This window comes from Lepidochelys kempii, chromosome 3, assembly GCF_965140265.1.
Source record: "Lepidochelys kempii isolate rLepKem1 chromosome 3, rLepKem1.hap2, whole genome shotgun sequence".
NCBI lineage: Eukaryota > Metazoa > Chordata > Testudines > Cheloniidae > Lepidochelys > Lepidochelys kempii.
This window is the reverse complement of record NC_133258.1, coordinates 159262660-159285596: the sequence shown is the minus strand read 5'-3', so window position 1 is coordinate 159285596 and position 22937 is coordinate 159262660. Positions and strand designations below refer to the sequence as shown.

The following is a 22937-nucleotide window of genomic DNA, read 5'->3' as shown; positions in this document are numbered from 1 at the left end:
ACCTGCCCAGCTATGAAGAAACCTTAATAGCATCTTTGTATATACTACTTTGGCAAACTTCATTAGTATGGCTCATTATTAAAGACTGATGGTTAAAGTATAGTACGAGGAATTGTGGGATTTTGCTTTCAGTTCCGCCACAGTCTTTGTGTGTGACATTGCCTGAGCAATGTGACCCCTCTCTGCCTCAGTTTCCCTGTCTGTAAAATAGGGATAATATTTACCTCACCGGTTTGTGAAGCTAAATGAATGTTTGTAAACATGCTGAGATTCTTGAATGAAAGCAAAGTGTTATATTTACCTAGGGGGTCTATTTTGTGGTAGTGGACTGCTTTTATTGAGGGGAAAATAAATTTTTTTTCCCTTTTCTGAACTCAAAAATGCTTGGTTTGCAAAGAAATTGGTTATTATGGAAGACAGCTACTATCAATAGAAGTGCCGGTGGAAGCCCTATTGTTGGAATATTTAGAGTTAGTCTGGATAAACTATTAACAAATATACTGTAGGGAACAGTACTGCACTGAATGAAGGATGAACAAAATAATTCAGTGGGTCTATTCCATCTTTAATTTTTGATTCAATGAAAGCGAAAAACAAATCCTTTCACCAAGTTCCTCAGAAGGCATTTCTCTAAAGATAGATGCAGAGGATAATTATTCCAAGAGAAAGAAAGTACACACCTCTTTTCCGACCATCCGCTGACATCAAGAATCTCAGTGTAAACACTTCTGGCTTCTATTCCTCCAGGAATGTAAATATATAATAATCTTCACTTTATCTGTCTGAGGCTATTTAAAGGGATCACTCTAAAACTAAAACAGTTCATTAATATGTTCAATCAGCAACCATATTGAATCCAGTAGAGGAATTATGCAAGTTTTTAGTGCTGTATGGGAGCCGTAGAACCTGTTCTAGACAATGAGATTCCAATGTTTATGTTAAATCTTTTTCATAGTTCCCCAGAAATCTTGTGGAGTTCAGGTAGTAATCTGCTTTAAACTCTTCAACAAATGCTCAAGTATAAAGTAATAGTATTGATGTATACTTAGACTTCTGTAAGGGGTTTGACTTGGTACTGTACGACACTTTGATTAAATAACTAAAACAAAATAAAATTAACATGACGTGCATTAAATGGATTTTTAAAAAGTGGCTTAATGGACAGGACTCAAACATTGTAAATAAGGAATCATCATTGAGTGGTAATTTTTCTGATGAGGTCCCGTAGGGATCTGTTCTTGGCCCTATACTATAACATTTTTATCAATTACCTGGAAGAAAACAAAATAATCACGAATAAAGTTTGCAGATGACCCCAAAATTTGGGGGAGTGGTACATAATGAAGAAGACAGGTCGTTAATACAAGATTGCTTGGTAAACTGGATGCAAGCAAACAATTTGTGTTTTAATACAGGTAAATGTGTATATATTTAGAAACAAAGAATGTCGGCCATACTTAAAGGATGGGGGACTCTATCCTGGGAATCTGTGACTCTGAAAAGGATTTGGGGGTCATGGTGAATAATCAGCTGAACATGAGCTCCCAGAGGCCAAAAGGGCTAATGCGATCCTTGGATGTATAAACAGGAATCTCAAATAGGAGTAGGAAGGCTATTTTACCTCTGTATTTTGCGCTGCTGCAACCACTGGTAGAATACTGTGTCCAGTTCTGGTGTCCAGAATTTAAGAAGGATATTAATAAATTGGAGAGGGTTCAAAGAAGAGCCAGGAGATTGATTAAAAGATTAGAAAACATGACTTGTAGTTAGGCTTGTTAGAATTTGTTTTTATTATTTTGACAGATATCAATATTTAAGTTTTTTATTTTTATCAATGTAAATGTTCACAGTTCCTCACAATTATGGGTTTTAAGTTTTTTTTTAATTTTTATCTATTTAAATTATTACAGTTGCAGGAAATTGCAGGGGGATCAGACAATTATTTTAATGACACCAGACACAAATTCAAAAAATTAAAGCTTTATATCTGTAAAAACACATTGACAGCGTCACATGCCATACAAAACAAATATACTTTAGGGCTTTCAAGCGATTAAAAAAATTAATTGCGATTAATGGTGCTGTTAAACAATAATAGAATACCATTTATTTAAATATTTTTGAATGTTTTCTACATTTTCAAATATATTGATTTCAATTACAACATAGAATACAAAGTGTACAGTGCTCACTTTATTTTTGATTACAAATATTTGTACTGTTAAAAACAAAATAAATACGTTTTTTTCAATTCACCTAATAAAAGTACTGTTGTACAATCTCTTTATCATAAAAGTTGAACATAAAAATGTAGAATTATGTACAAAAAAAATCTGCATTCAAAAATAAAACAAGAAAGTAAAACTTTAGAGCCTACAAGTCCACTCAGTCCTACTTCTTGTTCAGCCAATCACTCAGACAAACAAGTTTGGTTATAATTTGCAGGAGCTAATGTTGCCTCCTTCTTGTTTACAATGTCACCTGAAAGTGAGAACAGGCATTTGCATGGCACTGTTGTAGCTGGCGTCACAAGATATTTACGTCCTAGATGCACTAAAGATTCATATGCTTCTTCATTCTTCAGCCGTCGTTCCAGAGGACATGCTTCCATGTTGATGACGCGCGTTAAAAAAATGTGTTCATTAAATTTGTGACTGAACTCCTTGGGCGAGAATTGTATGTCTCCTGCTCTGTTTTACCTGCATTCTGCCATATATTTCATATTATAGCAGCCTCTGATGATGACCCAGCACATGTTGTTCGTTTTAAGAACACTTTCACTGCAAATTTGACAAAATATTTGGCAAAGAAGATACCAATGTGAAATTTCTAAAGATAGCTACAGCACTCGACCCAAGGTTTAAGAATCTGAAGTGCCTTCCAAAATCTGAGAGGGATGAGGTGTAGAGCATTCTTTCAGAAGTCTTAAAAGAGCAACATTCTGATGTGGAAACTGCAGAACCCAAACCACCAAAAAAGAAAATCAGTCTTCTGCTTGTGGCATCTGACTCAGACGATGGAAATGAATATGCGTCGGTCTGCAATGTTTTGGATTGTTATCAAGCAGAACCCATAATCAGCATGGACGCATCTCCTGTAGAATGGTGGTTGAAGCATCAAGGGACACATGAATCTTTAGTGCATCAGGCATGTAAATATCTTGCGACGCTGGCTACAACAGTGCCATGAGAACGCCTGTTCTCACTTTCAGGTGACATTGTAATTAAGAAGTGGGCAGCATTATCTCCCGTAAATGTAAACAAACTTGTTTCTGTTAGCGATTGGTTGAACAAGATGTAGGACTGAGTGGACTTGTAGGCTCTAAAGTTTTACATTGTTATGTTTTTGAGTGTAGTTATGTAACAAAAAATCCTACATTTGTAACATGCACTTTCATGATAAAGAGATTGCACTACAGTACTTGTATGAGGTAAATTGAAAAATACTATTTCTTTCATCATTTTACAGTGCAAATATTTGTAATAAAAAAATATAAAGTGAGCACTGTATATTTTGTATTCTGGCTGTAATTGAAATAGATATATTTGAAAATGTAGAAAAACATCCAAAAATATTTAATAAATTTCAAGTGGTATTCTATGTTTAACAGTGTGATTAATTGCAATTCATTTTTTTTGAGTTAATCACGGGAGTTAACAGCGATTAATCGACCACCCTAATATACTTAAATAAAACTCTTAAGTTCTCAAGCAGCGTTTTTTTTCCCCCCCATTTTGCCTGTCTGGAAATTCCATTTATTGATGGAAATATTTTTTCATTGGTTTGTATGTCTACTGGAATTTCAAATAAAAAATGTAGCCCTTCCAAGCCTGCTTGTATTGATAGACTGAAAAAAACTCAATCTATTTAGTTTAACAAAGATGGTTAAGGGGTGACATGATCACAGTCTATAAGTTCTTACATGAAGAACAAATATTTAATAATGGGCTCTTCAGTCTTGCAGAGAAAGGTATAACATGATCCAATGACTGGAAGTTGAAGCTAGACAAATTTGAAATCAGTTGTATATTTAACAGTGAATGTAGTTAACCATTGGAACAGTTTACCCAGGGTCATGGTGGATTCTCCATTGTTGACAATTTTTAAATGGAGATTGGATGTTTCTTCTAAAAGATATGCTCTAGGAATTATTTTGGGAAATTTCTATGGCCTGTGTTATACTAGAAGTGAGACTACATCAGCGTTTTTTCAAACTTTGGGTCGGGTCGCGGCATGTCAGGCACTGGGTTGCTCTGGTCAGCACCGCCAACCGTTGGTGGTGCTGCCCAGCTAAGGCAGGCTAGTGCTTACCTGTTTCGACACTGTGCTGCACACCGGAAGCAGGCAGCAGCGGGTCCGGCTTCTAGGCAAGGGGGTTACGGGGCTCCACGTGCTGCCCCTGCTCCGAGCACTGGCTCCGCACTCCCATTGGCCGGGAACCAATGGGAACTCTCAACCAGCCAATGGGAACTGTGGGGAGGGGGGCGCGGTACCTGCAGGCGAGAGTCGTGCGAAGCTGCTCACGCGCCTCTGTCTAGGAGCCAGACCTGCTGCTGGATGGTTCCGGGGCTCAGCGTGGTCTGTGGTGCCAGGACAGGCAGGAAGCCTGCCTCTGCACCCAAGCTGCGCTGCTGACCGGGAGCCACCGGAGGTGAGTCCGCACCCCAACCCTGTGCTCCAATCTCCTGCCCCAGATCTGATTTCCCCCCCCCCCACAACCTGGAACCTCTTCCTGCACCCCAAACTCCTATTCCCCAGCCCCACCCCAGAGCCTGCAACTCCAGCCCAGAGCCCTGACCCCCTCCTGCACCCCAACCCTGAGCCCCCACTCCCCCAGGCCGGAACCCCCTCCTGTGTCCCAAACCCCTCATCTGCAGCTCTGTTGGATCCTGGGCATCAACAATGTTCTTCAACTGGGTCCCTAGAAAAAAAGTTTGAAAACCACTGGATTAGATGATCAAAGTGGTCCCCTCTAGCCTTGGAATCTGTGAACTGACCTAGTGAGTTGGACTTGCTTACATAGATCACTTCAGTCCTTTCTATTGTCCCTGGATCAGCACTCTGGAGGATACAAATGTTCTAATTTCAGTTATTCTTTTGATATCTCTGTATCGCCCCAGGGGACTGATGCAATCAGATTTTTCTCAGGTGAGATATATTGGAGCCAGATAAACTGAAAAGAAGATGTAGGTTGAGTGGAAGAAGGGCAGGGAGGGCACAACACTAGGAAATCTCTTTAGTACAATGGAGAGGTTGGCTCTAGGAATCCAAAAGGAGCATAATTTGTGTTAAAAGCCATAAAGCTTGTAGTTCTGTCATTAAAGGCGGAAGTAAAGGCACATCACCTGTTTGTGATGTCTGTCATCTCATCAGGCAAGACTGAGATCATCTCACTCCACAAGAAAAACATTCACTATGCTTCATAGGGCAGAGTGTCATCTGCTGTCATTTAAAGCGCTGTATATAAAATGCAGCTGACTGGTTAAGAAGGGAAATAGATCTATAAGTATGATGTCTAAACAAATAGGTATTTGGAAATACAATTCAACAACTAAGGAGTCTCATGTCTGCTCTATTTGCACTAAGCCATAACTTTAAAGTACCCAAGTTTTACTCCAGACAGATGAATGCAGGGGAAAACAGTAGCTGACCATCTGTCCTTCAGATGAAGGTCCCTTCAGGGGGTCTGCTTTATGCATTTCCTTTCTGCCCATATCTAATCATAAGGAACTCTTGAGGTTTTGATTGAAGTTGCACCCTGCTGGTCAAGCTTTTTGAAAAGATCTGGTAATCCTGTTGGTTAGGAAACTTGCACATCTTCCATCTTGCAAAGACTTCTGTTCTCAGGTTTCAATGACTGTGCAACAACTCTGTCCGATTACCTGGCTATTGAAAAAGACAGGATGAAGAGGAAGGGATATTCTGAGAAGGTAATCAATATCCTGATGGCATTCAGAAAGCATTCCACTAATATTCTGGGTTTAAGTAAAAATAAAACACTGACAGATACCGCTTTTCTTTCTATGAACGCTTTGAATGTGAGGCAGCATTGTATAGTGGTTAAAATGCTGAACTTCAATTCTATTCCCAGCTCTGCCATTGACCTGCTGGGTTACCTTAAACAAGTTGCTGCACCTCTGCCTCAGTTTCACCCTCTGTTCATATGAAGTAAATATCATGATTCCCATTGTTAAAGCATGTAGACAGCTAGTGTTAAGTGCTATATAAGAGCTTGGTATTTCTGTTCTGACAGCTGAGCTCAGAAGAGATATTCTAGGCCTGAGATTTGGGAATTGACACTTGGAGGAATCAGAGTAGCAGCCGTGTTAGTCTGTATTCGCAAAAAGAAAAGGAGTACTTGTGGCACCTTAGAGGAATGGCATTTTTGGTGAGGGGTCCTCAATTTGAACTTGCTACTTTTGTTGGTCTTCAGGGGTCTAGGTTTGCTGACCTTCAAGCCACAGTGATGGCCCATCTCCTTACTTAAGTTCTTGTCTGTGGTGGGTTTGCGTGTGATGGACATTCTTGTCTGAAGGACTGGGTAGGGATGATGTGGCTGTAAGTTATTTTTTGAACTAGTTTTGGGATGGATTTGTTGCTGCCAGTTGTAGACAATATGTTAGATTGTGGTTTTTTAAAATGTATTTAAACATAAATGGATCTAGAGGCTTGAATAATGGACACATTTTTTTAAACAGTGGGACAATAAATGTGTACATCTTCAGTTTTCTATACAGCTGTGATATCCTGGAAATGAGCTCAAGTTCAAGTTACTGCCACAACAAGGGTGGTTGGAGTGAATAATCCAGGATTAATCTCCACATATACTCACTGAAGACAATGTTGTCATGAACTCTGGCACTTATAACCAACTTCATATTTAGCAGGTTGTATGCATACTTCCCTTTTCTGTCTACATCCAAAACATAAAGAAAAAATGGTGCAAGCTGTACACTAGAGCTTTACTATTCCAGAACTAAGAACTTCAGGAAATCTATGGCTGTTCATTTTACTTCATTGTAGAATTTAAAATAAGGCCTTGATAATTTCTATAACAAGATGGCTCAAATAATCTGAAACAGAAGCTTTATAAAGTATAAGAGAGCTCCAGGCTGTGGTGCAGTGTATCTAAATATTTTGCATACTTTCTCTCTCATATGATCTCACTGCTTGTCAAATCTCTCTAGTGAGGATAGGCAGACGTGATCTGTGCTACAAAGGAAAAGCTGCTAAATCTGTGAGATTGTGTCAACCACTTCAGTTGTCTACAGAAAAATTAATGAAAATATATTTTTAATTTCTGTAAAGCTTTCACATGGTTGCTCTGCATGTGGTGACTTACATTATTCTTTCTAGTTCCAATTCTTCAGTTTCATTGAGATTTTTCTGGAAAAACTTTAAAGTGCTCAGTTTGGTGCATGGAATATACTTGACAGGTTTGAGGTCTGCCGCAGACTTATGATAGTAGGAAAGTCCTCTAGTGAGGCTTGGTAAACATGATCATTATGAACAGATTAAATTTACATTTTAAAAGTAATGGTTGTTTTGTCCATTCAAATCACTTGCATTCAGAAACTTTCTTGAGGAAATAGTATAGACCATTTCCAACATAGTAATGCTATTTTGCTTGCTATTGCTGGCTAGAGGAAAACCCTTCTGTTTGAGACTAATCTTCCTATGCTGATTTTCAAAACTGGTCCTTGAAAATAATTCCTGGCCACATGTAACAAAGTAGCAACTGGCAAAGTAAAGGATATTTTTTACTAATTCATTCGGTTTCATATTTACTAATACTTTTAAAATGGAGGCTAAAACTTCCAAGTGGAAATGTAAATTTTCTGTTGTGCAATATAATATAGAAATTGCGATTTAAATAGGGCTCTGTCTGTCACGGATTCCGTGACTTTCCACAACCTCTGTGTCTTCTGCAGCAGCCAGAATGGCTGACCCCAGGGCCGCCCAAGCAGCTGGCCCCGGGGACAGCCACACCGCCGCCAGCCGCTTGGACGGCCCTGCAGCCAGCCATGTGAATTTTTGTTTATCGCCCGTGACCTGTCCATGACTTCTATTAAAAATACTCATGACTAAATAGTCGCCTTATGTTTTAATGAAGGAGGATGGGCTTTATCAGGTATAGTATATAGATTCAGACATTCTTTTCTCAATTGCTGTTGGCACTCCTGATCAGTTTACATTCAGATTCAAACTTGTGATAATTAGCACAACTGAAGCTAAGTAATATACAGGAATTAAGTTTACCACAGCTGATTTTTTTCTGTCTGCAAAAGAGAGATGCTTGTTCTTATTTTTACCTATGTAAGGTTAATAAACCCCATACTTAAATATCTCAATTTATCCTGAGTGCAGCTCGGATTACTTTTTGAGGGCTACTGCCTGGGGGATAGCTGAACACACTAGAAAATATTTTTTTATATATATACCCTAGATGTCAGTATAAACTTGATGATGAATATTCTCACATATCTTGCAATGAATCTGTCCACAAAAATTGTATTAAGATTATTTCTTTGTCTATTGTACTATTTTAATTAAACAGTGACAAACTTCACAATGTATTTGCCAGAAAAATCTCTTTTATATAAAAAGAAAAGGAGTCCTTGTGGCACCTTAGAGACTAAGAAATTTATTTGAGCCACAAGTACTCCTTTTCTTTTTGCAAATACAGTCTAACATGGCTGCTACTCTGAAACCTATCTTTTATATACTAGCTTTTGCCATGTATAGTAACACTAGAATTCAAGCTTCTTATATTTGAAACCAGAATTCTTTAGCTGGTATTTTAGGTATTCATACAGCACTATGTAGGTGACTCCCTGCTTCTGGACCAGAGTAATACTTCTGAGAGGTTGTCTTGGAACAAATATGGTTTAATTTAGCTGCCATAAAGTTTCCTTCAAATTGATTTTTTTTTCTTTTCAAACACCAACACTTTAAACTGACTACTTAGCTGACTCCATCGATGAGTGTGGGGGAGAACTGCACTAGAATTAAAGATCAATGGTTCTTCATGTTACCTTTCAGGAATCCTTTTTTTCCTATGGATCTTCCTAGTCTTCAGCAAGTACTAAAGCGCACAGAGCCTGAGAGGGCAGCACAGTATACTAGCTCTTAAAGCGTTAGACTGTCAATGATTATGCACTTTTGATTCTCTAATAGTGCCCCAGATTTTATCTCAGTTCTTTTCAGAGACAAAATAATAGTGACTTCCACCTAGCTTTTTCCATTCTGTTAAATACGGAGAACAAATTTTGCTCCCTGTAAATCTTTCTGCAGCTGTCCCGTGGCCAGTGTACTTGTTAATAGGAAAATGTGAAACTGTTCAGAATATATGGTAAATACTGACTTGAAAATCTTGAGCCCAAATGTGGGCATGTGTCCCTGAAGACAAATGCGACCTTATATTTAAGAGGTGTTTATGCACCATTCTTGTAGTGTCCAAAACGAACAAAATGGAACACAAATCTTTTGGCTTAGACTGCAGGTTCATACAACAGGTGCTCAAAGCTTGTTAAATAGAGTTCTTTTTAGTGAAAATACCAAATAAATGTAGTGTTGAGACTGACAAACCAGTAAATTCAAAGTAGATGTTGATGTTTCAACCTTAGAAGTTAAATGTAATGGGAAACGCAGTTGAGTCCATCCTAGACTTTTGTGCTGAATGCCCTCACTAACCACTATGGGGGCTTTTGGCACATACATTTTAACTTCTCTTTAAAAAAACAACACACACGCACACAAATACTCCCCCCCCCCATGGAAATATTGTGCTGTTTTGTGCCTACTAGAGATTGAGCTCCTATTGCTGACAATTAATTTTCAGACATCTAGCAAATTGAGCTGCTAAGAACTTTCAGAGAGGAGCAGCTAGTTTTTAAATTCTTTCTTTAAAAATATATTTCTCTGCTGAATGCTCTCCATTCAGCAGAGAAATGTGGGGGCATTCAGCACATACATGTAGCCTTAAAAGAATCTCCACTTCCCTTTTGTAGTCAACCTTTGAAGAGGCAATATCAATTACTGATAAGCTGAAAACATGACACGTTAAAATATACCAGTTGTAATTTATATACTGGCTATTCAGTTTACAAATACCTTATAAAATATATTTAAAAATCTTCAACATGTTGGCTTTCTGTTTTGTAAAATATCTATTTTGTGCTAAGACCTAGACTCAGTACTGTGTGATCTTTGCAATTAAAGACTCCATTAGAAATGGAGAAATATTTTTTGATTAAAATAATTTTATTTACGCTTTTAAGGAAGCATTATTGACACTGGTCAGTTTAAAGTGAACAGAAATGTATCTGAGATGCTTTAATTCTGCATCTCATGGTTTTTGTCTTAATAAAATTTTCCATGTATATGCTTTTTAAAATTTCAACTTCTGGCTCATAGGTCTTTGGCATTTTTGAGAGATTAAAGTATTTATGACCCATCGGAACCTCTGTACATAAAGTTCAGCCCAGGTACATGTAGGTGCAGCTCCCATTGAAGTCAATAGGAATTGTTTTTGCTTACACCAGGACAGAATTTGGCCCAGTGATATTTTTTGTATAAAGCCACAAGATGATAGCTAGTGGCAGCATAGCTCATTAAGGAACAGCCATATAATGGGAGTAGCCATCCCTGTGCTTTCTCGGGCATCCCTTTCCCAGGATTGTAGCCCAATCTATAAATTATATATTAATTATATTGATTACTTAAGAATTCCCAGTTTGATGATTGACAAGTTCTTGTCCCAAGATCAGGCCCAGTATTATTAAAATTACTATATAGTTGCGAACCCAGATGTGCACAGCTGCAACACTCACACTGTAGGCCTCTTCTGTATTTACAATAATTTATTAATATATTAAGCAAAGTCACAAACACTAACTCAGTAAGGTAGATGGGGAGAATACAGAAAGTACATCTGAACATCCATACACCATCCCTTGCAAACCAGTCTGAGATGTTGGCCATTATCTTCTTCCTCACCATTGCCTTCCTCTTCGTCACCAGAGGCCATCATTCTGACACCTCCCAAAGGCTACATCTCTCTCTCCCCTATTGTGCACAGGCTGGGATACAGCTTTTTATAATATGCTGATGCCACCATGTCTAATGCATATTCAGTAAGGATTTCTCCTCTCTTCTTTCTTAACGCTAATAAAGTTGGGGTGCCCTTCTTCTATAGGTTAGTATATTAATGATCTCAACTTATTATCATATATGTCAGTTCGTTGCCCTGGCACTCTTGTGTTTGGATGTTCTTTCAAAAACTTTTCAAAAGCTGGTGTTAGCTCATGTTTCTATGGTTGGTCCCCTTACAATCTATTTCCAGTTCCCCAAAACTTAGGGGTTACTATTGGGCCATTTATCTATGCCAAAGTTAATGGGCCTCAAGCCTTATGCCAACTGCTGAAGCTAATAAAGATTAATAAACAGGATATAGGCCTATAGGTTCCTTGCATTACTGCTGAATATAATAAAGACAGAATATGATGAAGGCAAGGCAGTGAATATAATTAAGTCCTCCACTTGACAGGGCTCGTTAACAATCACCCTATCTCATAAATGTAGGGCTTTATCCTTTGCTTAAACCTGTGCTTTTTACATAACACAATAGATGAGATAAAGGGGAATTGCCACCCTTGGGGTGTAACAAATTTTGACCCTCTGACCTTGCACTCAAATTGGCCATAAAAAGATCTTTGATATTTGGTTTTACACAATACTGACCATCTCCACTATATGTCACCCTTCTCATAAGAGCATCATGCTTGGTTAGCCTGCTAGGCTACCAACGACGATGACAATGGATTCTGTTGGTATCTTCCTTCTAGCCACATGGTGATGTGTTCACCTCAGCCATATCGCATCTGCCAATGTACTGATACCCCTTTTCAGAGCAATACGCCATCAGTGGAATTTCACCTTCTTGTCAGCTGTTTGAAGTGGGCCACCCTGATTACCACTACAAAAGTGATTTTTCCTCCTGCTGATAATAGCCCACTTTAATTGAATTGTCGCTTTCGAATTGGTAAGGCAACCCCCATCTTTTCATGTACTCTGTGTATTTATATATCTTCCTACAGTATTTTTCACTCCATGCATCTGATGAGGTGGGTTTTAGCCCACAAAAGCTTATGCCCAAATAAATTTGTTAGTCTCTAATGTCCCACAAGTACTCCTCATTGTCTTTCACCTAGTATACTCTTTACAATTTGATAGGACCTACTAGGGGTTGGCTTCCTTGATTCCACTACTGGAATGGGGAACCAATTTGACCATGGCGACCCCTTTTAGATACTTTTTTTTTCTAATGTATATTTGTACATTGACACCATTAGCTCAGGCAATAACCTCAATACTGTCCCATGTTTTGATTATTAGTCTTCGCCAAATTCAGTATACTGCTATCTGGGGATGAGATCATATTGCTCTGAAGATGACACCAGTGCACCAAATGGTATCCTTACAACGGGCTGCTGCTGTTGGCTCCAGACCACAGTTACTACAGAGTTAGAGTTCACCATCTGGAGTTTTACAGAAAAGTCCTTTTTCTCAGCTTCCTTCATATGGTAGTCAAATACTGGAGCTCACAAGTCTGCATTTAGTTGGCCAGGCATCTCACCAAACCAACTATCAGGACATCAGGGCTGCTGCAGAGGAGGAATAATGCTGTCAGGTACATTATTAAAGTATACCTGACTTTATCTGAGCCGGTTTTGGCTTGGGTCTCGTCGCCTCTGAGGATCGTTTTCTGAATATCTGTAAAGACATGTCCCTTTCCTGGTACAATGTTGTGGGACTTGATGTTATGGGCATTTACCAGCTTTTGATTTGATAATTTAATTCCTTTTACTATCCCTGAAAATCTGAGGTATCTAAGGGATCCTGTTTCCATCATGCTCCTTTTGTGGCAAATAACTTAGCTTAAAGGATTCATTATACATTTACAGTGATCTATTGCCTTGCAAACATGAAAGCGGTTTGCTAAAGCAAGAGAGTGATATAAAACAACCAAGTGCTCCTCCATATGTGAGGGTTAAACAATCTGAGCAGTGAACCCTCAAAAACAAAATACAAGAATGACACACATTCTACAAGGGCAAAACCCAAAACAAGTAAGTCAGCAAGATTTCTTCCCAGTATATTGTGCAGAACAGAAATACACACACACAGTTACTTGTTGGGGTGATTATCTTGATAACCCCAACACCATGTTACTTTAGCTAGAACCTGTTTTTTTAATTTTTTTCTTTGAGTTTGATTATGATAACCAAATATATATTGTAACATTATAAAACTGTTCTAATAGCTCTAATATAGTTATTAATCTTACATTAATATTATGGTAGTTTGCTCAGTGAACTTCTGAATTTTAATCTGGGTCCTGACAAACTCCAAATCAAAATTTTATTTATATTTATATATATATTAGTTACAATTAATTTTTTCATTGAGACAAATATACTTATATTTGATTGACATTTGCAAAAATGGAACTATCATTGCTATCTTATAGGAACATGCACATGGTGGTTAAACCCTAATTCTAATATTGAAACTGTGTGGTACCATCAAATTATTTTCCTATTAACTTTTTTATTCACACCTTAGCGCACAAAAATATTGTTGCAACAATTTATCAATCTAGTCACATGACATAAAACATATAACCATCAAACAAACAAGTAATCCCAACATACCACCAAACCATACCACCAAGGGAATAAACATTTTTGCTTAGAGCAATGGTTCTCAACCAGGGGTATCAGAGTACCAGCCGTGTTAGTCTGTCTTCGCAGAAAGAAAAGGAGTACTTGTGGCACCTTAGAGACTAACCAATTTATTTGAGCATGAGCTTTCGTGATGCCAAGTGAGTCTGATGGTCAACACCAATACCATGTTAATTTAGCTCAAACCTGTATTTTTTTTTATTTTTCATGGTTTGCTTATGATAACCAAACAATATATAGTTACGTTATAAAACATTTCCATAAGGTTGAAAATTCTTGCCTATGAAAACCCCTGCTACGGAGTGGGACAATTCCCAAAAAAGTCCAAGATCAGTCTTTGTCCCTCTGCACTCCTTCAGACTTCTCTGAGAGAAAATGCTCTGGCGAAAAGCTTCTAGATGTGAAATTAACTGCAAACTGGGGTTTTGTCATCTTTGATATATTAAACAACTTTTGAAATATCTGGTCCTACCTCTCTTTGGAGGATATGGCTGGGACCATTAGTGGACATAAATAACGAGTCTTTAAACATGAGCCTTTAAACTGAACTGCTGCTAACTTCTATTAACATGAAGGAAGAAGTGATACAGATTTGAATGAGTGTTGAAGTTGCCTTTTTTATAACAGGATCAGTAAAGGGCAAACAATTTTATTTTGTATTGTAGTTGACATTTTATCCAATTTAGGATTAGTTTGCAAATCAGAAAGAATAAAAACTAATCTTCCACCATTGAACAAGCACAGACTGACTAATCATGAAAACAACCTGTAGTTTGGTTTGAGACATTTGAAGTTTCCTTTGTTCTGTATTTTAAAAATAGGTTTGTAAGCGAATGGACTTGGTCTGCCAGCGAATGTTAAATCAGGGATTTCTGAAAGTGGAAAGATATCACAACTTGTGTCAGAAACAGGTTAAAGCACAACTTCCAAGGTATGTGCCAATTACAGCTATGCGTTCCAAATACTATATCTTAAAACACGTAAGTAAGAACACAGTAACATTATTTCTTAAGTGTAAAGCTAAGTCTGTAAAAGTTTACTTCAGTTATCTAGTTAAATTAATATATTCTAGAAAAACATTGACAATATTTTGGCTGTAATTGGAATTATCTGGTTTAGGTGGTAAAATTCTATGGGTTATTTTTCTTGCAAAAACACTTAGCCCAACCCTAAAGTCTGTTTGTATAGATAAATGTTATCCTATTTTGTTTTGTATCCTGTTTTGCTTCCCAGCCTGTCAGGAACTGAAGTGCTTTCAGAAGAGAGAGGAAGTGTCCAATATTACTCAAAATTAACTCCTCTGGCAAATCTAGGAGCTCTGATAACTTGCTCCAAAAGGAGTTCCAACTAACTTACCTTGGCTAAAAGGATTTTTACCTACCTGTGCAATTGGGTAGACGTGAAACACGTTTTTCATGTTACCTGGGATTAGAAAGTCATGATCTAATTTTGCATGTTTTCTTTTCATGTATTTTTCAGCTAAGGGCCAATCAGCAAGTGCATGGACACAGTATCCACTAACATAATTTGGAGCTGGATCATGGGCATTAGAAGACAATGTTTGTCTCTAAGTGAATGAGAGAAGCTGCCTCTCACTTCTAAAACCTGATAATTCAGCCTAATTTATTGTCATGATTTAAATGGTTTCATTTTATTTCATGATTGTTACCCAGCATCAAAAAAGCTTGAACAGTCATCAGTTCCCTCAGCTCAGATGAAGCTTGGGACTGAGGAAGCATGGAGGCTGAATTGCTGTTTATTAGTGGTGGTGGTGTTTAGGTCAGTTACCAGAACACAAATGAGTAGTGATGACAAAATCACATTGAAGCACTCTGCCCCGCTGCATTGCTTTAAGACTACTCCTTCTAGTCCTTTAATATTTTTAATCTTGGAATTTTTTAAAAACTAAGATGCCTTTACTTATGCATATAATTTGGATAACTTTTTTTTCACAGTAATGATTCAAGGAGAACCAAATTTGACAAATAGATCTAAAAATTATTCCAGTGTTTAGCAAACATGCAGAGTTGTTTGCTAGCTGGTTCTTTCTTGACAGCTGCAGCAATCTCTTGAGAGGGACAAAATTACTGGAAGTAATTGTATTTCTTTCTGAGTCTCAGCAGGTAAATGGCCATGTGATACAAGATTCAGAAACTCTGACTAATACACCTGATGCTGCCTGTTGGATCTTGATTTACATCTGGGCTCTTAAGAACAGAAGGATTTAAAAGAACTACTGTTGCAATACTTCCGTTTTTGGTGGCTTAAAATTGCTAAGTCTGTGGTGTCATTTAATGGTTTCTGTGTGCTTTCTTCTAGGCGAGAGTCAGAAAGAAGAAACCATTCATTAGCTCGCCATGCAGACATCCTTGCTGCTGTAGAAACAAGGCTCTCTCTGTTAAATATGACTTTCATGAAATATGTGGATTCCAATCTCTGTTGCTTCATACCTGGAAAGGTAAAATATAAAATTGCTTGCTTGTATGAATGTGTGCTGTTGCTAAAATATCATATTCCTGCAATTTTAAATTATTAACAGCTGTAGCTGCCTAAAAACATAGTATAGTGCATCATTCTGGATGTACTTAGACATATTATAGGGAGCCTATGTACTGTAATGGCTACCCTATGAATAGATGTGCTTGTCTGAATGAGTTGTTTTTTGGCTTTATATTAATGTTTCAACATAGAAAATGGGTGTTTATTTGTTTTAAATGAACTCAGTATGCCACTCGTGGATCATATTTCTAATAATAAATGTGTTCATTTAAAGAAATCCTTAAAAATGCTTGAATTGGTCACTGTTCTTTGCAGGTTCACTTTTACTGTTCATATGTGTGCTACTGAGACCTTTGAACAGATAGAACTCTACTTACAGTTTATTCCTTAAAAGTATGTAGATGCTGTATGTAGAGTTTGAGTAGTCCAGACTTACAAACTGTAAACACCAAACTGGAGGCCATTCCACCACAAACTCTTGTCACCCAGATTATCCTGTGCAATATTTTTGGTACACTTCTGTAAAAAAAATATATATTTAATGTGTTCCTAACACCATCTGTTGAGTATCAGTTGATATTAAGCATTTTAGGCCAAAGACCAATTGAACTTGAGTTTTTTCAGTAGATGAGAGGAACACTTGTTTTTCCCTAAAAATAGAAATACCATTGGCATACCTTGTATAGCTATTTTAGAATATATTATCTGTGGTGGTGCAGCACCTAGCATATATGTTAGACCTAAACAAAACAAGATGGTATGTCAAAATCTAAGCATATATGTTCAGCTGTCATGTAAATTTGCTGTTTATTTCCACTGCAGTGTTTCATAGAATATCAGGGTTGGAAGGGACCTCAGGAGCTCAAAGCAGGACCAATCCCCAGTTTTTGCCCCAGATCCCTAAATGGCCCCCTCAAGGATTGAACTCACAACTCTGGATTTAGCAGGCCAATGCTCAAACCACTGAGCTATCCCTCCCCCTATGTGTATGTGACACAATAGATTAAGCTAGTTATACAGACACTAGCATGGTGTTCATAATCACATCTGTCATTGGCAAACACCTTCAGGTGTCTATTTCCCCATCACCATAGTATCTGAGTGCCTCGCAAGCATTAAAGCACTATATCTTAGTCTACATTAGAAAATGTTGCTGGCAAAAACTGTCAGCTAGGAGTGTAGAAAAAAAATCATACCCTTCAGCCAATTTAGTTTTTGCCAGCAAAATTCCTGGACTGAATGCAGCTATGCCAACAGAGTGCTTTTGCCAGAATTGACTGCTTTGCTAAGAAAAGGAGTACTTGTGGCACCTTAGAGACTAACCAATTTATTAGAGCATAAGCTTTCGTGAGCTACAGCTCACTTCCTCAGATGCATATCGTGGAAACTGCAGCAGGCTTTATATATACACAGAGAATATGAAACAATACCTCCTCCCACCCCACTGTCCTGCTGGTAATAGCTTATCTAAAGTGATCATCAGGTGGGCCATTTCCAGCACAAATCCAGGTTTTCTCACCCTCCACCCCCCCACACAAATTCACTCTCCTGCTGGTGATAGCCCATCCAAAGTGACAACTCTTTACACAATGTGCATGACAATCAAGTTGGGCTATTTCCTGCACAAATCCAGGTTTTCTCACATCCCCCCCACCCCCATACACACACAAACTCACTCTCCTGCTGGTAATAGCTCATCCAAACTGACCACTCTTCAAGTTTAAATCCAAGTTAAACCAGAACATCTGGGGGGGGGGGGGGGTAGGAAAAAACAAGAGGAAACAGGCTACCTTGCATAATGACTTAGCCACTCCCAGTGTATTTGCTAAGAATTTGCTTATGATCTTGGAGTTCTCCTTGGAGAACTAAGCATACTGTACTGAGTATAAACGTTATGAGAGAGATTTTAAGGCATGTACTAATAGTAGATGTTATAAGAAAAGAAAAGTTGCTAATTGCTGTCCAGGTTAATGTGGGATGCTCCATTACATTACATTTCATGCAGTGGTTATGCAGATTAGTTCATAAGTTCAAAAATAACTATTATAGTAAATTTACTGAGTAAAAGTTTCTAAAGATACAATGACAACTCAGACTCTACCTCCACTGTAAAATACAGCATTTCATTTCAGGTGATTAGTTTAAAATTAGGAAGAACACAGCAACAGACTAGTGTAATGGGTATGAAATACCTGCCCATCAATAGATCACTGCTATAATTTCAGACTATACCAATAACTATCTTAATTTTTTCCCTTGAACTTAACAGAACATCTAATGGTTCTTAAATATTTTAGGTGATTGATGAAATTTATCGTGTGCTAAGGTACGTAAACTCTACAAGAGCCCCTCAGAGAGCCCATGAAGTCCTTCAGGAATTAAGAGACATCTCATCCATGGCTATGGAATACTTTGATGAGAAGATTGTTCCAATTCTAAAAAGAAAGTTGCCTGGATCAGATGTATCAGGTCGTCTCATAGGAGCTGCCCCAGGTATTACTTTCAACCTCTAGTATTTTTAACTTTTTATCTAGCTGTTTTTGTCTATCATGTTGTCGGAGAATTCACAACATTCCACTTTCTAGAAAGGATTCACTCCCTTGTTTGGTTTCAGAGTAACAGCCGTGTTAGTCTGTATTCGCAAAAAGAAAAGGAGTACTTGTGGCACCTTAGAGACTAACCAATTTATTTGAGCATGAGCTTTCGTGAGCTACAGCTCACTTCATCAGCTCACGAAAGCTCATGCTCAAATAAATTGGTTAGTCTCTAAGGTGCCACAAGTACTCCTTTTCTTTTTACTCCCTTGTTTGTTTCCCTCAACAGTGGAATACCCCATTATAATCCAGTCTCCTGATGAAAATTAATTTTGCATCCTAAGGACATTGAGTATGGAATAAAAAAAAGGAGTACTTGTGGCACCTTAGAGACTAACAAATTTATTAGAGCATAAGCTTTCGTGGGCTATAGCCCACTTCATCGGATGCATAGAATGGAACGTATAGTAAGAAGATATACACATACAGAGAAGGTGGAAGTTGCCATTACAAACTAAGAGGCTAATTAATTAAGATGAGCTATTATCAGCAGGAGAAAAAACCTTTTGTGGTGATAATCAAAATGGCCCATTTAGACAGTTGACAAGAAGGTGTGAGGATACTTAACATAGGGAGATAGATTTGATATGTGTAATACTGGGAGTGGCTGGGTCATTCCACATATTGAATCTATTTCCCTATGTTAAGTATCCTCACACCTCTTGTCAACTGTCTAAATGGGCCATCTTGATTATCACTACAAAAGGTTTTTTCTCCTGCTAATAGCTCATCTTAACTAATTAGCCTCTCACAGTTTGTATGGCAACTTCCACCTTCTCTGTATGTGTGTGTATGTATATATGTATATCTTCTTACTATATATTCCATTCTGTGCATCCAATAAGTGGGCTGTAGCCCACGAAAACTTATGCTCTAATAAATTTGTTCATCTCTAAGGTGCCACAAGTACTCCTGTTCTGTTTGCAGATACAGACTAACACAGCTGCTACTCTGAAACCTGAGTATGGAATGTAATTGTTTGAAAATTTAAGGAGGCTTTGTTCTGCTTGACTTGAATATATTTTATAATTATGCATAGTGTGTATTCATTAAACAAATACTTTTGTGCCACTAATGAATGAGACTTTATAATCACACTTGGTTGAAATTTAGGAAACAAAGCCACAATTCAAGATGTTTGTAGTTTTATTAATAGGATAAACAAATGAGATAGCTTAAGTTATTGTAGTACAAAGAGAAAGCTAAGGCACCCTTAGATTCTTTATGTAACAAGAACCCAAATGTTTTGTTTTCAAATGAAATATTCATAGGAGTTTAGTCTGTAACATGGAAAAGGCCTCTTGGCCCTGTAAAATATTAAACTGGATAAGTTAACACTCAAACTGGTTTTGTTTTTTGTTTGCATGACCAGTTACGTTTTTCATACAACTTACTTTGTATGGGCCAAATGTTGAGGCAGGCTGCTGATCTGAGCATATAATGGCCAAAAGTAGCAGAAAAGATGTATGTCCACTATCCTGTGTAGGATATCTGTACAGGCTCAGTCCCAACACCTTAGGTTACTAACAGATGTAGTAAAACTGTAGTAAAACTGTCACTTTTTTAAAGAAACTCAAACATTGCATCAAGCTGACAAACACAAAAAAATTCAGAATTAAGTTGAGTTATCTTTGGATCATACTATTAATTCCTTGGCATTGCACAGATATCCAATGAGTGATCTACTGCAGTGGTTCTCAAAGCCGGTCCACCACTTTTTCAGGGAAAGACTCTGCCGGGCTGGACCGGTTTGTTTACCTGCCGCCCTTCCCGCAGCCCCCATTGGCCAGTGGGAGCCGCGATCGGCCGAACCTGCAGATGCTGCAGGTAAACAAACCGGCCCGGCCCGGTGGGGGCTTTCCCTGAAGAAGCGGCGGACTGGCTTTGAGAACCACTGGTCTACTGCATGTCCTGCAGTAAGTCTAGTCAAAGTGATGTCTATTTTTTTGGCTTTGTGCATGTCACACCTTTGATATCTTAATGTAATGGTTTAGAATATAATCTAATATTCGTATTTGAGGCAAAAAATAGTTTTTCCTTATTCAGGAAGTTGAAAATCGCTTATGCTTTGACCTCTTAAAACCTGAAACATTGGACTTAATTGTGCCCTGACTCGTATCATGTGCAAGCCATTGTAAAATCATTATAAACCATTATAAAGTCTTATTCATTTACTATATATTGAGTATCTGTAAATACTATTTATATGTTCACAATTTTACAAACCACTAATTACTCAGATTCTGGATTGGTCAACAGAATTGAACAGAGGGTGTAAATTGGGGCACAGTTTGATACATTTTGTTTTAACACAATGCAGAAAAAATAATCTTAAATCACTTTTTCTGAAGTTCCAGGTCCTTCTGCAGCCCTAACAACAATGCAACTATTCTCCAAGCAAAACCCTTCAAGGCAGGAAGTCACCAAACTCCAGCAGCAAGTCAAAACGAATGGTGCAGGTGTGACTGTTCTAAGGCGGGAAATTTCAGAGCTTCGCACCAAAGTGCAAGAACAACAGAAACAGCTCCAAGACCAAGACCAGAAACTGCTAGAGCAAACCCAAATCATAGGTGAACAGAATGCCCGATTGGCTGAGCTTGAACGCAAACTGAGAGAAGTAATGGAAAGTGCAGTAGGAAGTTCTTCAGGTTCTGGTTCAAATGAGGAGTCCCTTAGGAAACGGAGAAAGGCAGTTGAATCCATAGACTCTCCTAGGAAATCCAAACGCCTTCGAAACAGAAAATAACTTTGGAGTAAATGACACCTCCAGAAGATTACACTGCTTTAGTAGCCCAAGCAAATTTGCTTGTCTGGATACTGTGATTAGCAGCATGGTGTCATTTAGGCTGCTGGCTCTTCAAAACACCACATAGACTTGAACAGTAACTTTCTCTCATTGTTGAGACTTTTTTCCCTCTGCTTCTGTCTGGGTGGGCCTAATGCACAGGATCTTTATAATTTGCAATAGATTTGTACTAACCAGACCTGCTCTATCATGTTTTGAAGAGTTAACCTTTTTTCTGTGCAGATGATACGTGTTAAAGTAAACTTATTTGTGTTATGCATATATTCACATAAGAGATCTTAAATAAATCCAGTCTTGACTGATTAGAAAGTTAAGCGTACAAACAGATGTCCTGTTCACTTGAAGAAAAGACCTACTTTTTAAATCTTGTTTAAAAAAGTTGACTTTTTTGTTACAAGTGACCTTGTCTGGAATGTCTGAAAAGTAGTTAATACTTTTTGGAATCTATGTAATGAGTAAAAGTGACTTCTTATGCTACAGTATTGGCTATATATTTTTGTAAACTTATGAGCAAGGGACTTCTATCCAGTTTCCACATACACACACACCCTAGTTCTAAGTCTCTGGAGCCATATTCTACAGTTGCATGAATAGCTGCATGCATTGCTTAGGCAGCTCGCTAAAAGCACTTGCCTGGAGTTGCTCTTAAACCTCTACTTTCCCAGAGTTGTAGAGCAATTTCTTAGTCCTCAGCCATAACTTAGCATCTGCTTTCAGCACAGCTGCTTTCTGACAGTGAGGAGGTCTTGAGACCACTTGTCAACCAGTTGCAGGAAAGGAAAGTGTATTTAAGCAAGCCTACTTGCTGCTTCCACTACCTGTAGATTGCAGGTACTCTAGCGAAGCCAAAGCTTGAGAATTCAGCTGTTTTTGACTATGGGTCCTCTGGTTCATAGGCCAAAATTAAACAACTATTGGACAAAAGTTATCTGTTCCTTTAACAAAACAGGCTAGTGGGACACAGTTTGAGTGAAACATTGTATTATGAAAAAAAATTAAACTATTTCATGTTGTGGAAAAGAGCGCTCTGTAATACTTAACTATATTCTAGCTTTCCTTATCCTAAAAGGTAAATCACTTCAGACAAAAAAGCTTTAATTTCTTTTGCACTTCTGTTTTGAGCTTGTAACTGGAAAAGCATGTCTTGCACTGTTCAGTCTTTTGATTGGTCACTTTAACAACCTCAGAGTTGTTGTGTACAGTGATTATTTTTTTCCAGTTGTATATTTTTGGAACCTTATACAAATATCACTGTCCTTGTTTTATTTTAATGTACTAAACTATGTAGCTTTA

The 22937-nt window shown here is 37.9% G+C and overlaps 1 protein-coding gene across 1 annotated transcript in view; it reads left to right on the top strand.

Annotated features, from left to right (window-relative positions):
- Positions 1-22937, top strand: part of FBXO28 (F-box protein 28) — a 25972-nt gene extending 3035 nt beyond the window's left edge. The window contains exons 2-5 of the mRNA XM_073338770.1: positions 14567-14676; positions 16065-16203; positions 18542-18737; positions 21190-22937. Of these exons, the coding sequence (XP_073194871.1) occupies positions 14567-14676; positions 16065-16203; positions 18542-18737; positions 21190-21584 (840 nt within the window). The 3' untranslated portion in view covers positions 21585-22937. The remainder of the gene's footprint in view (positions 1-14566; positions 14677-16064; positions 16204-18541; positions 18738-21189) is intronic.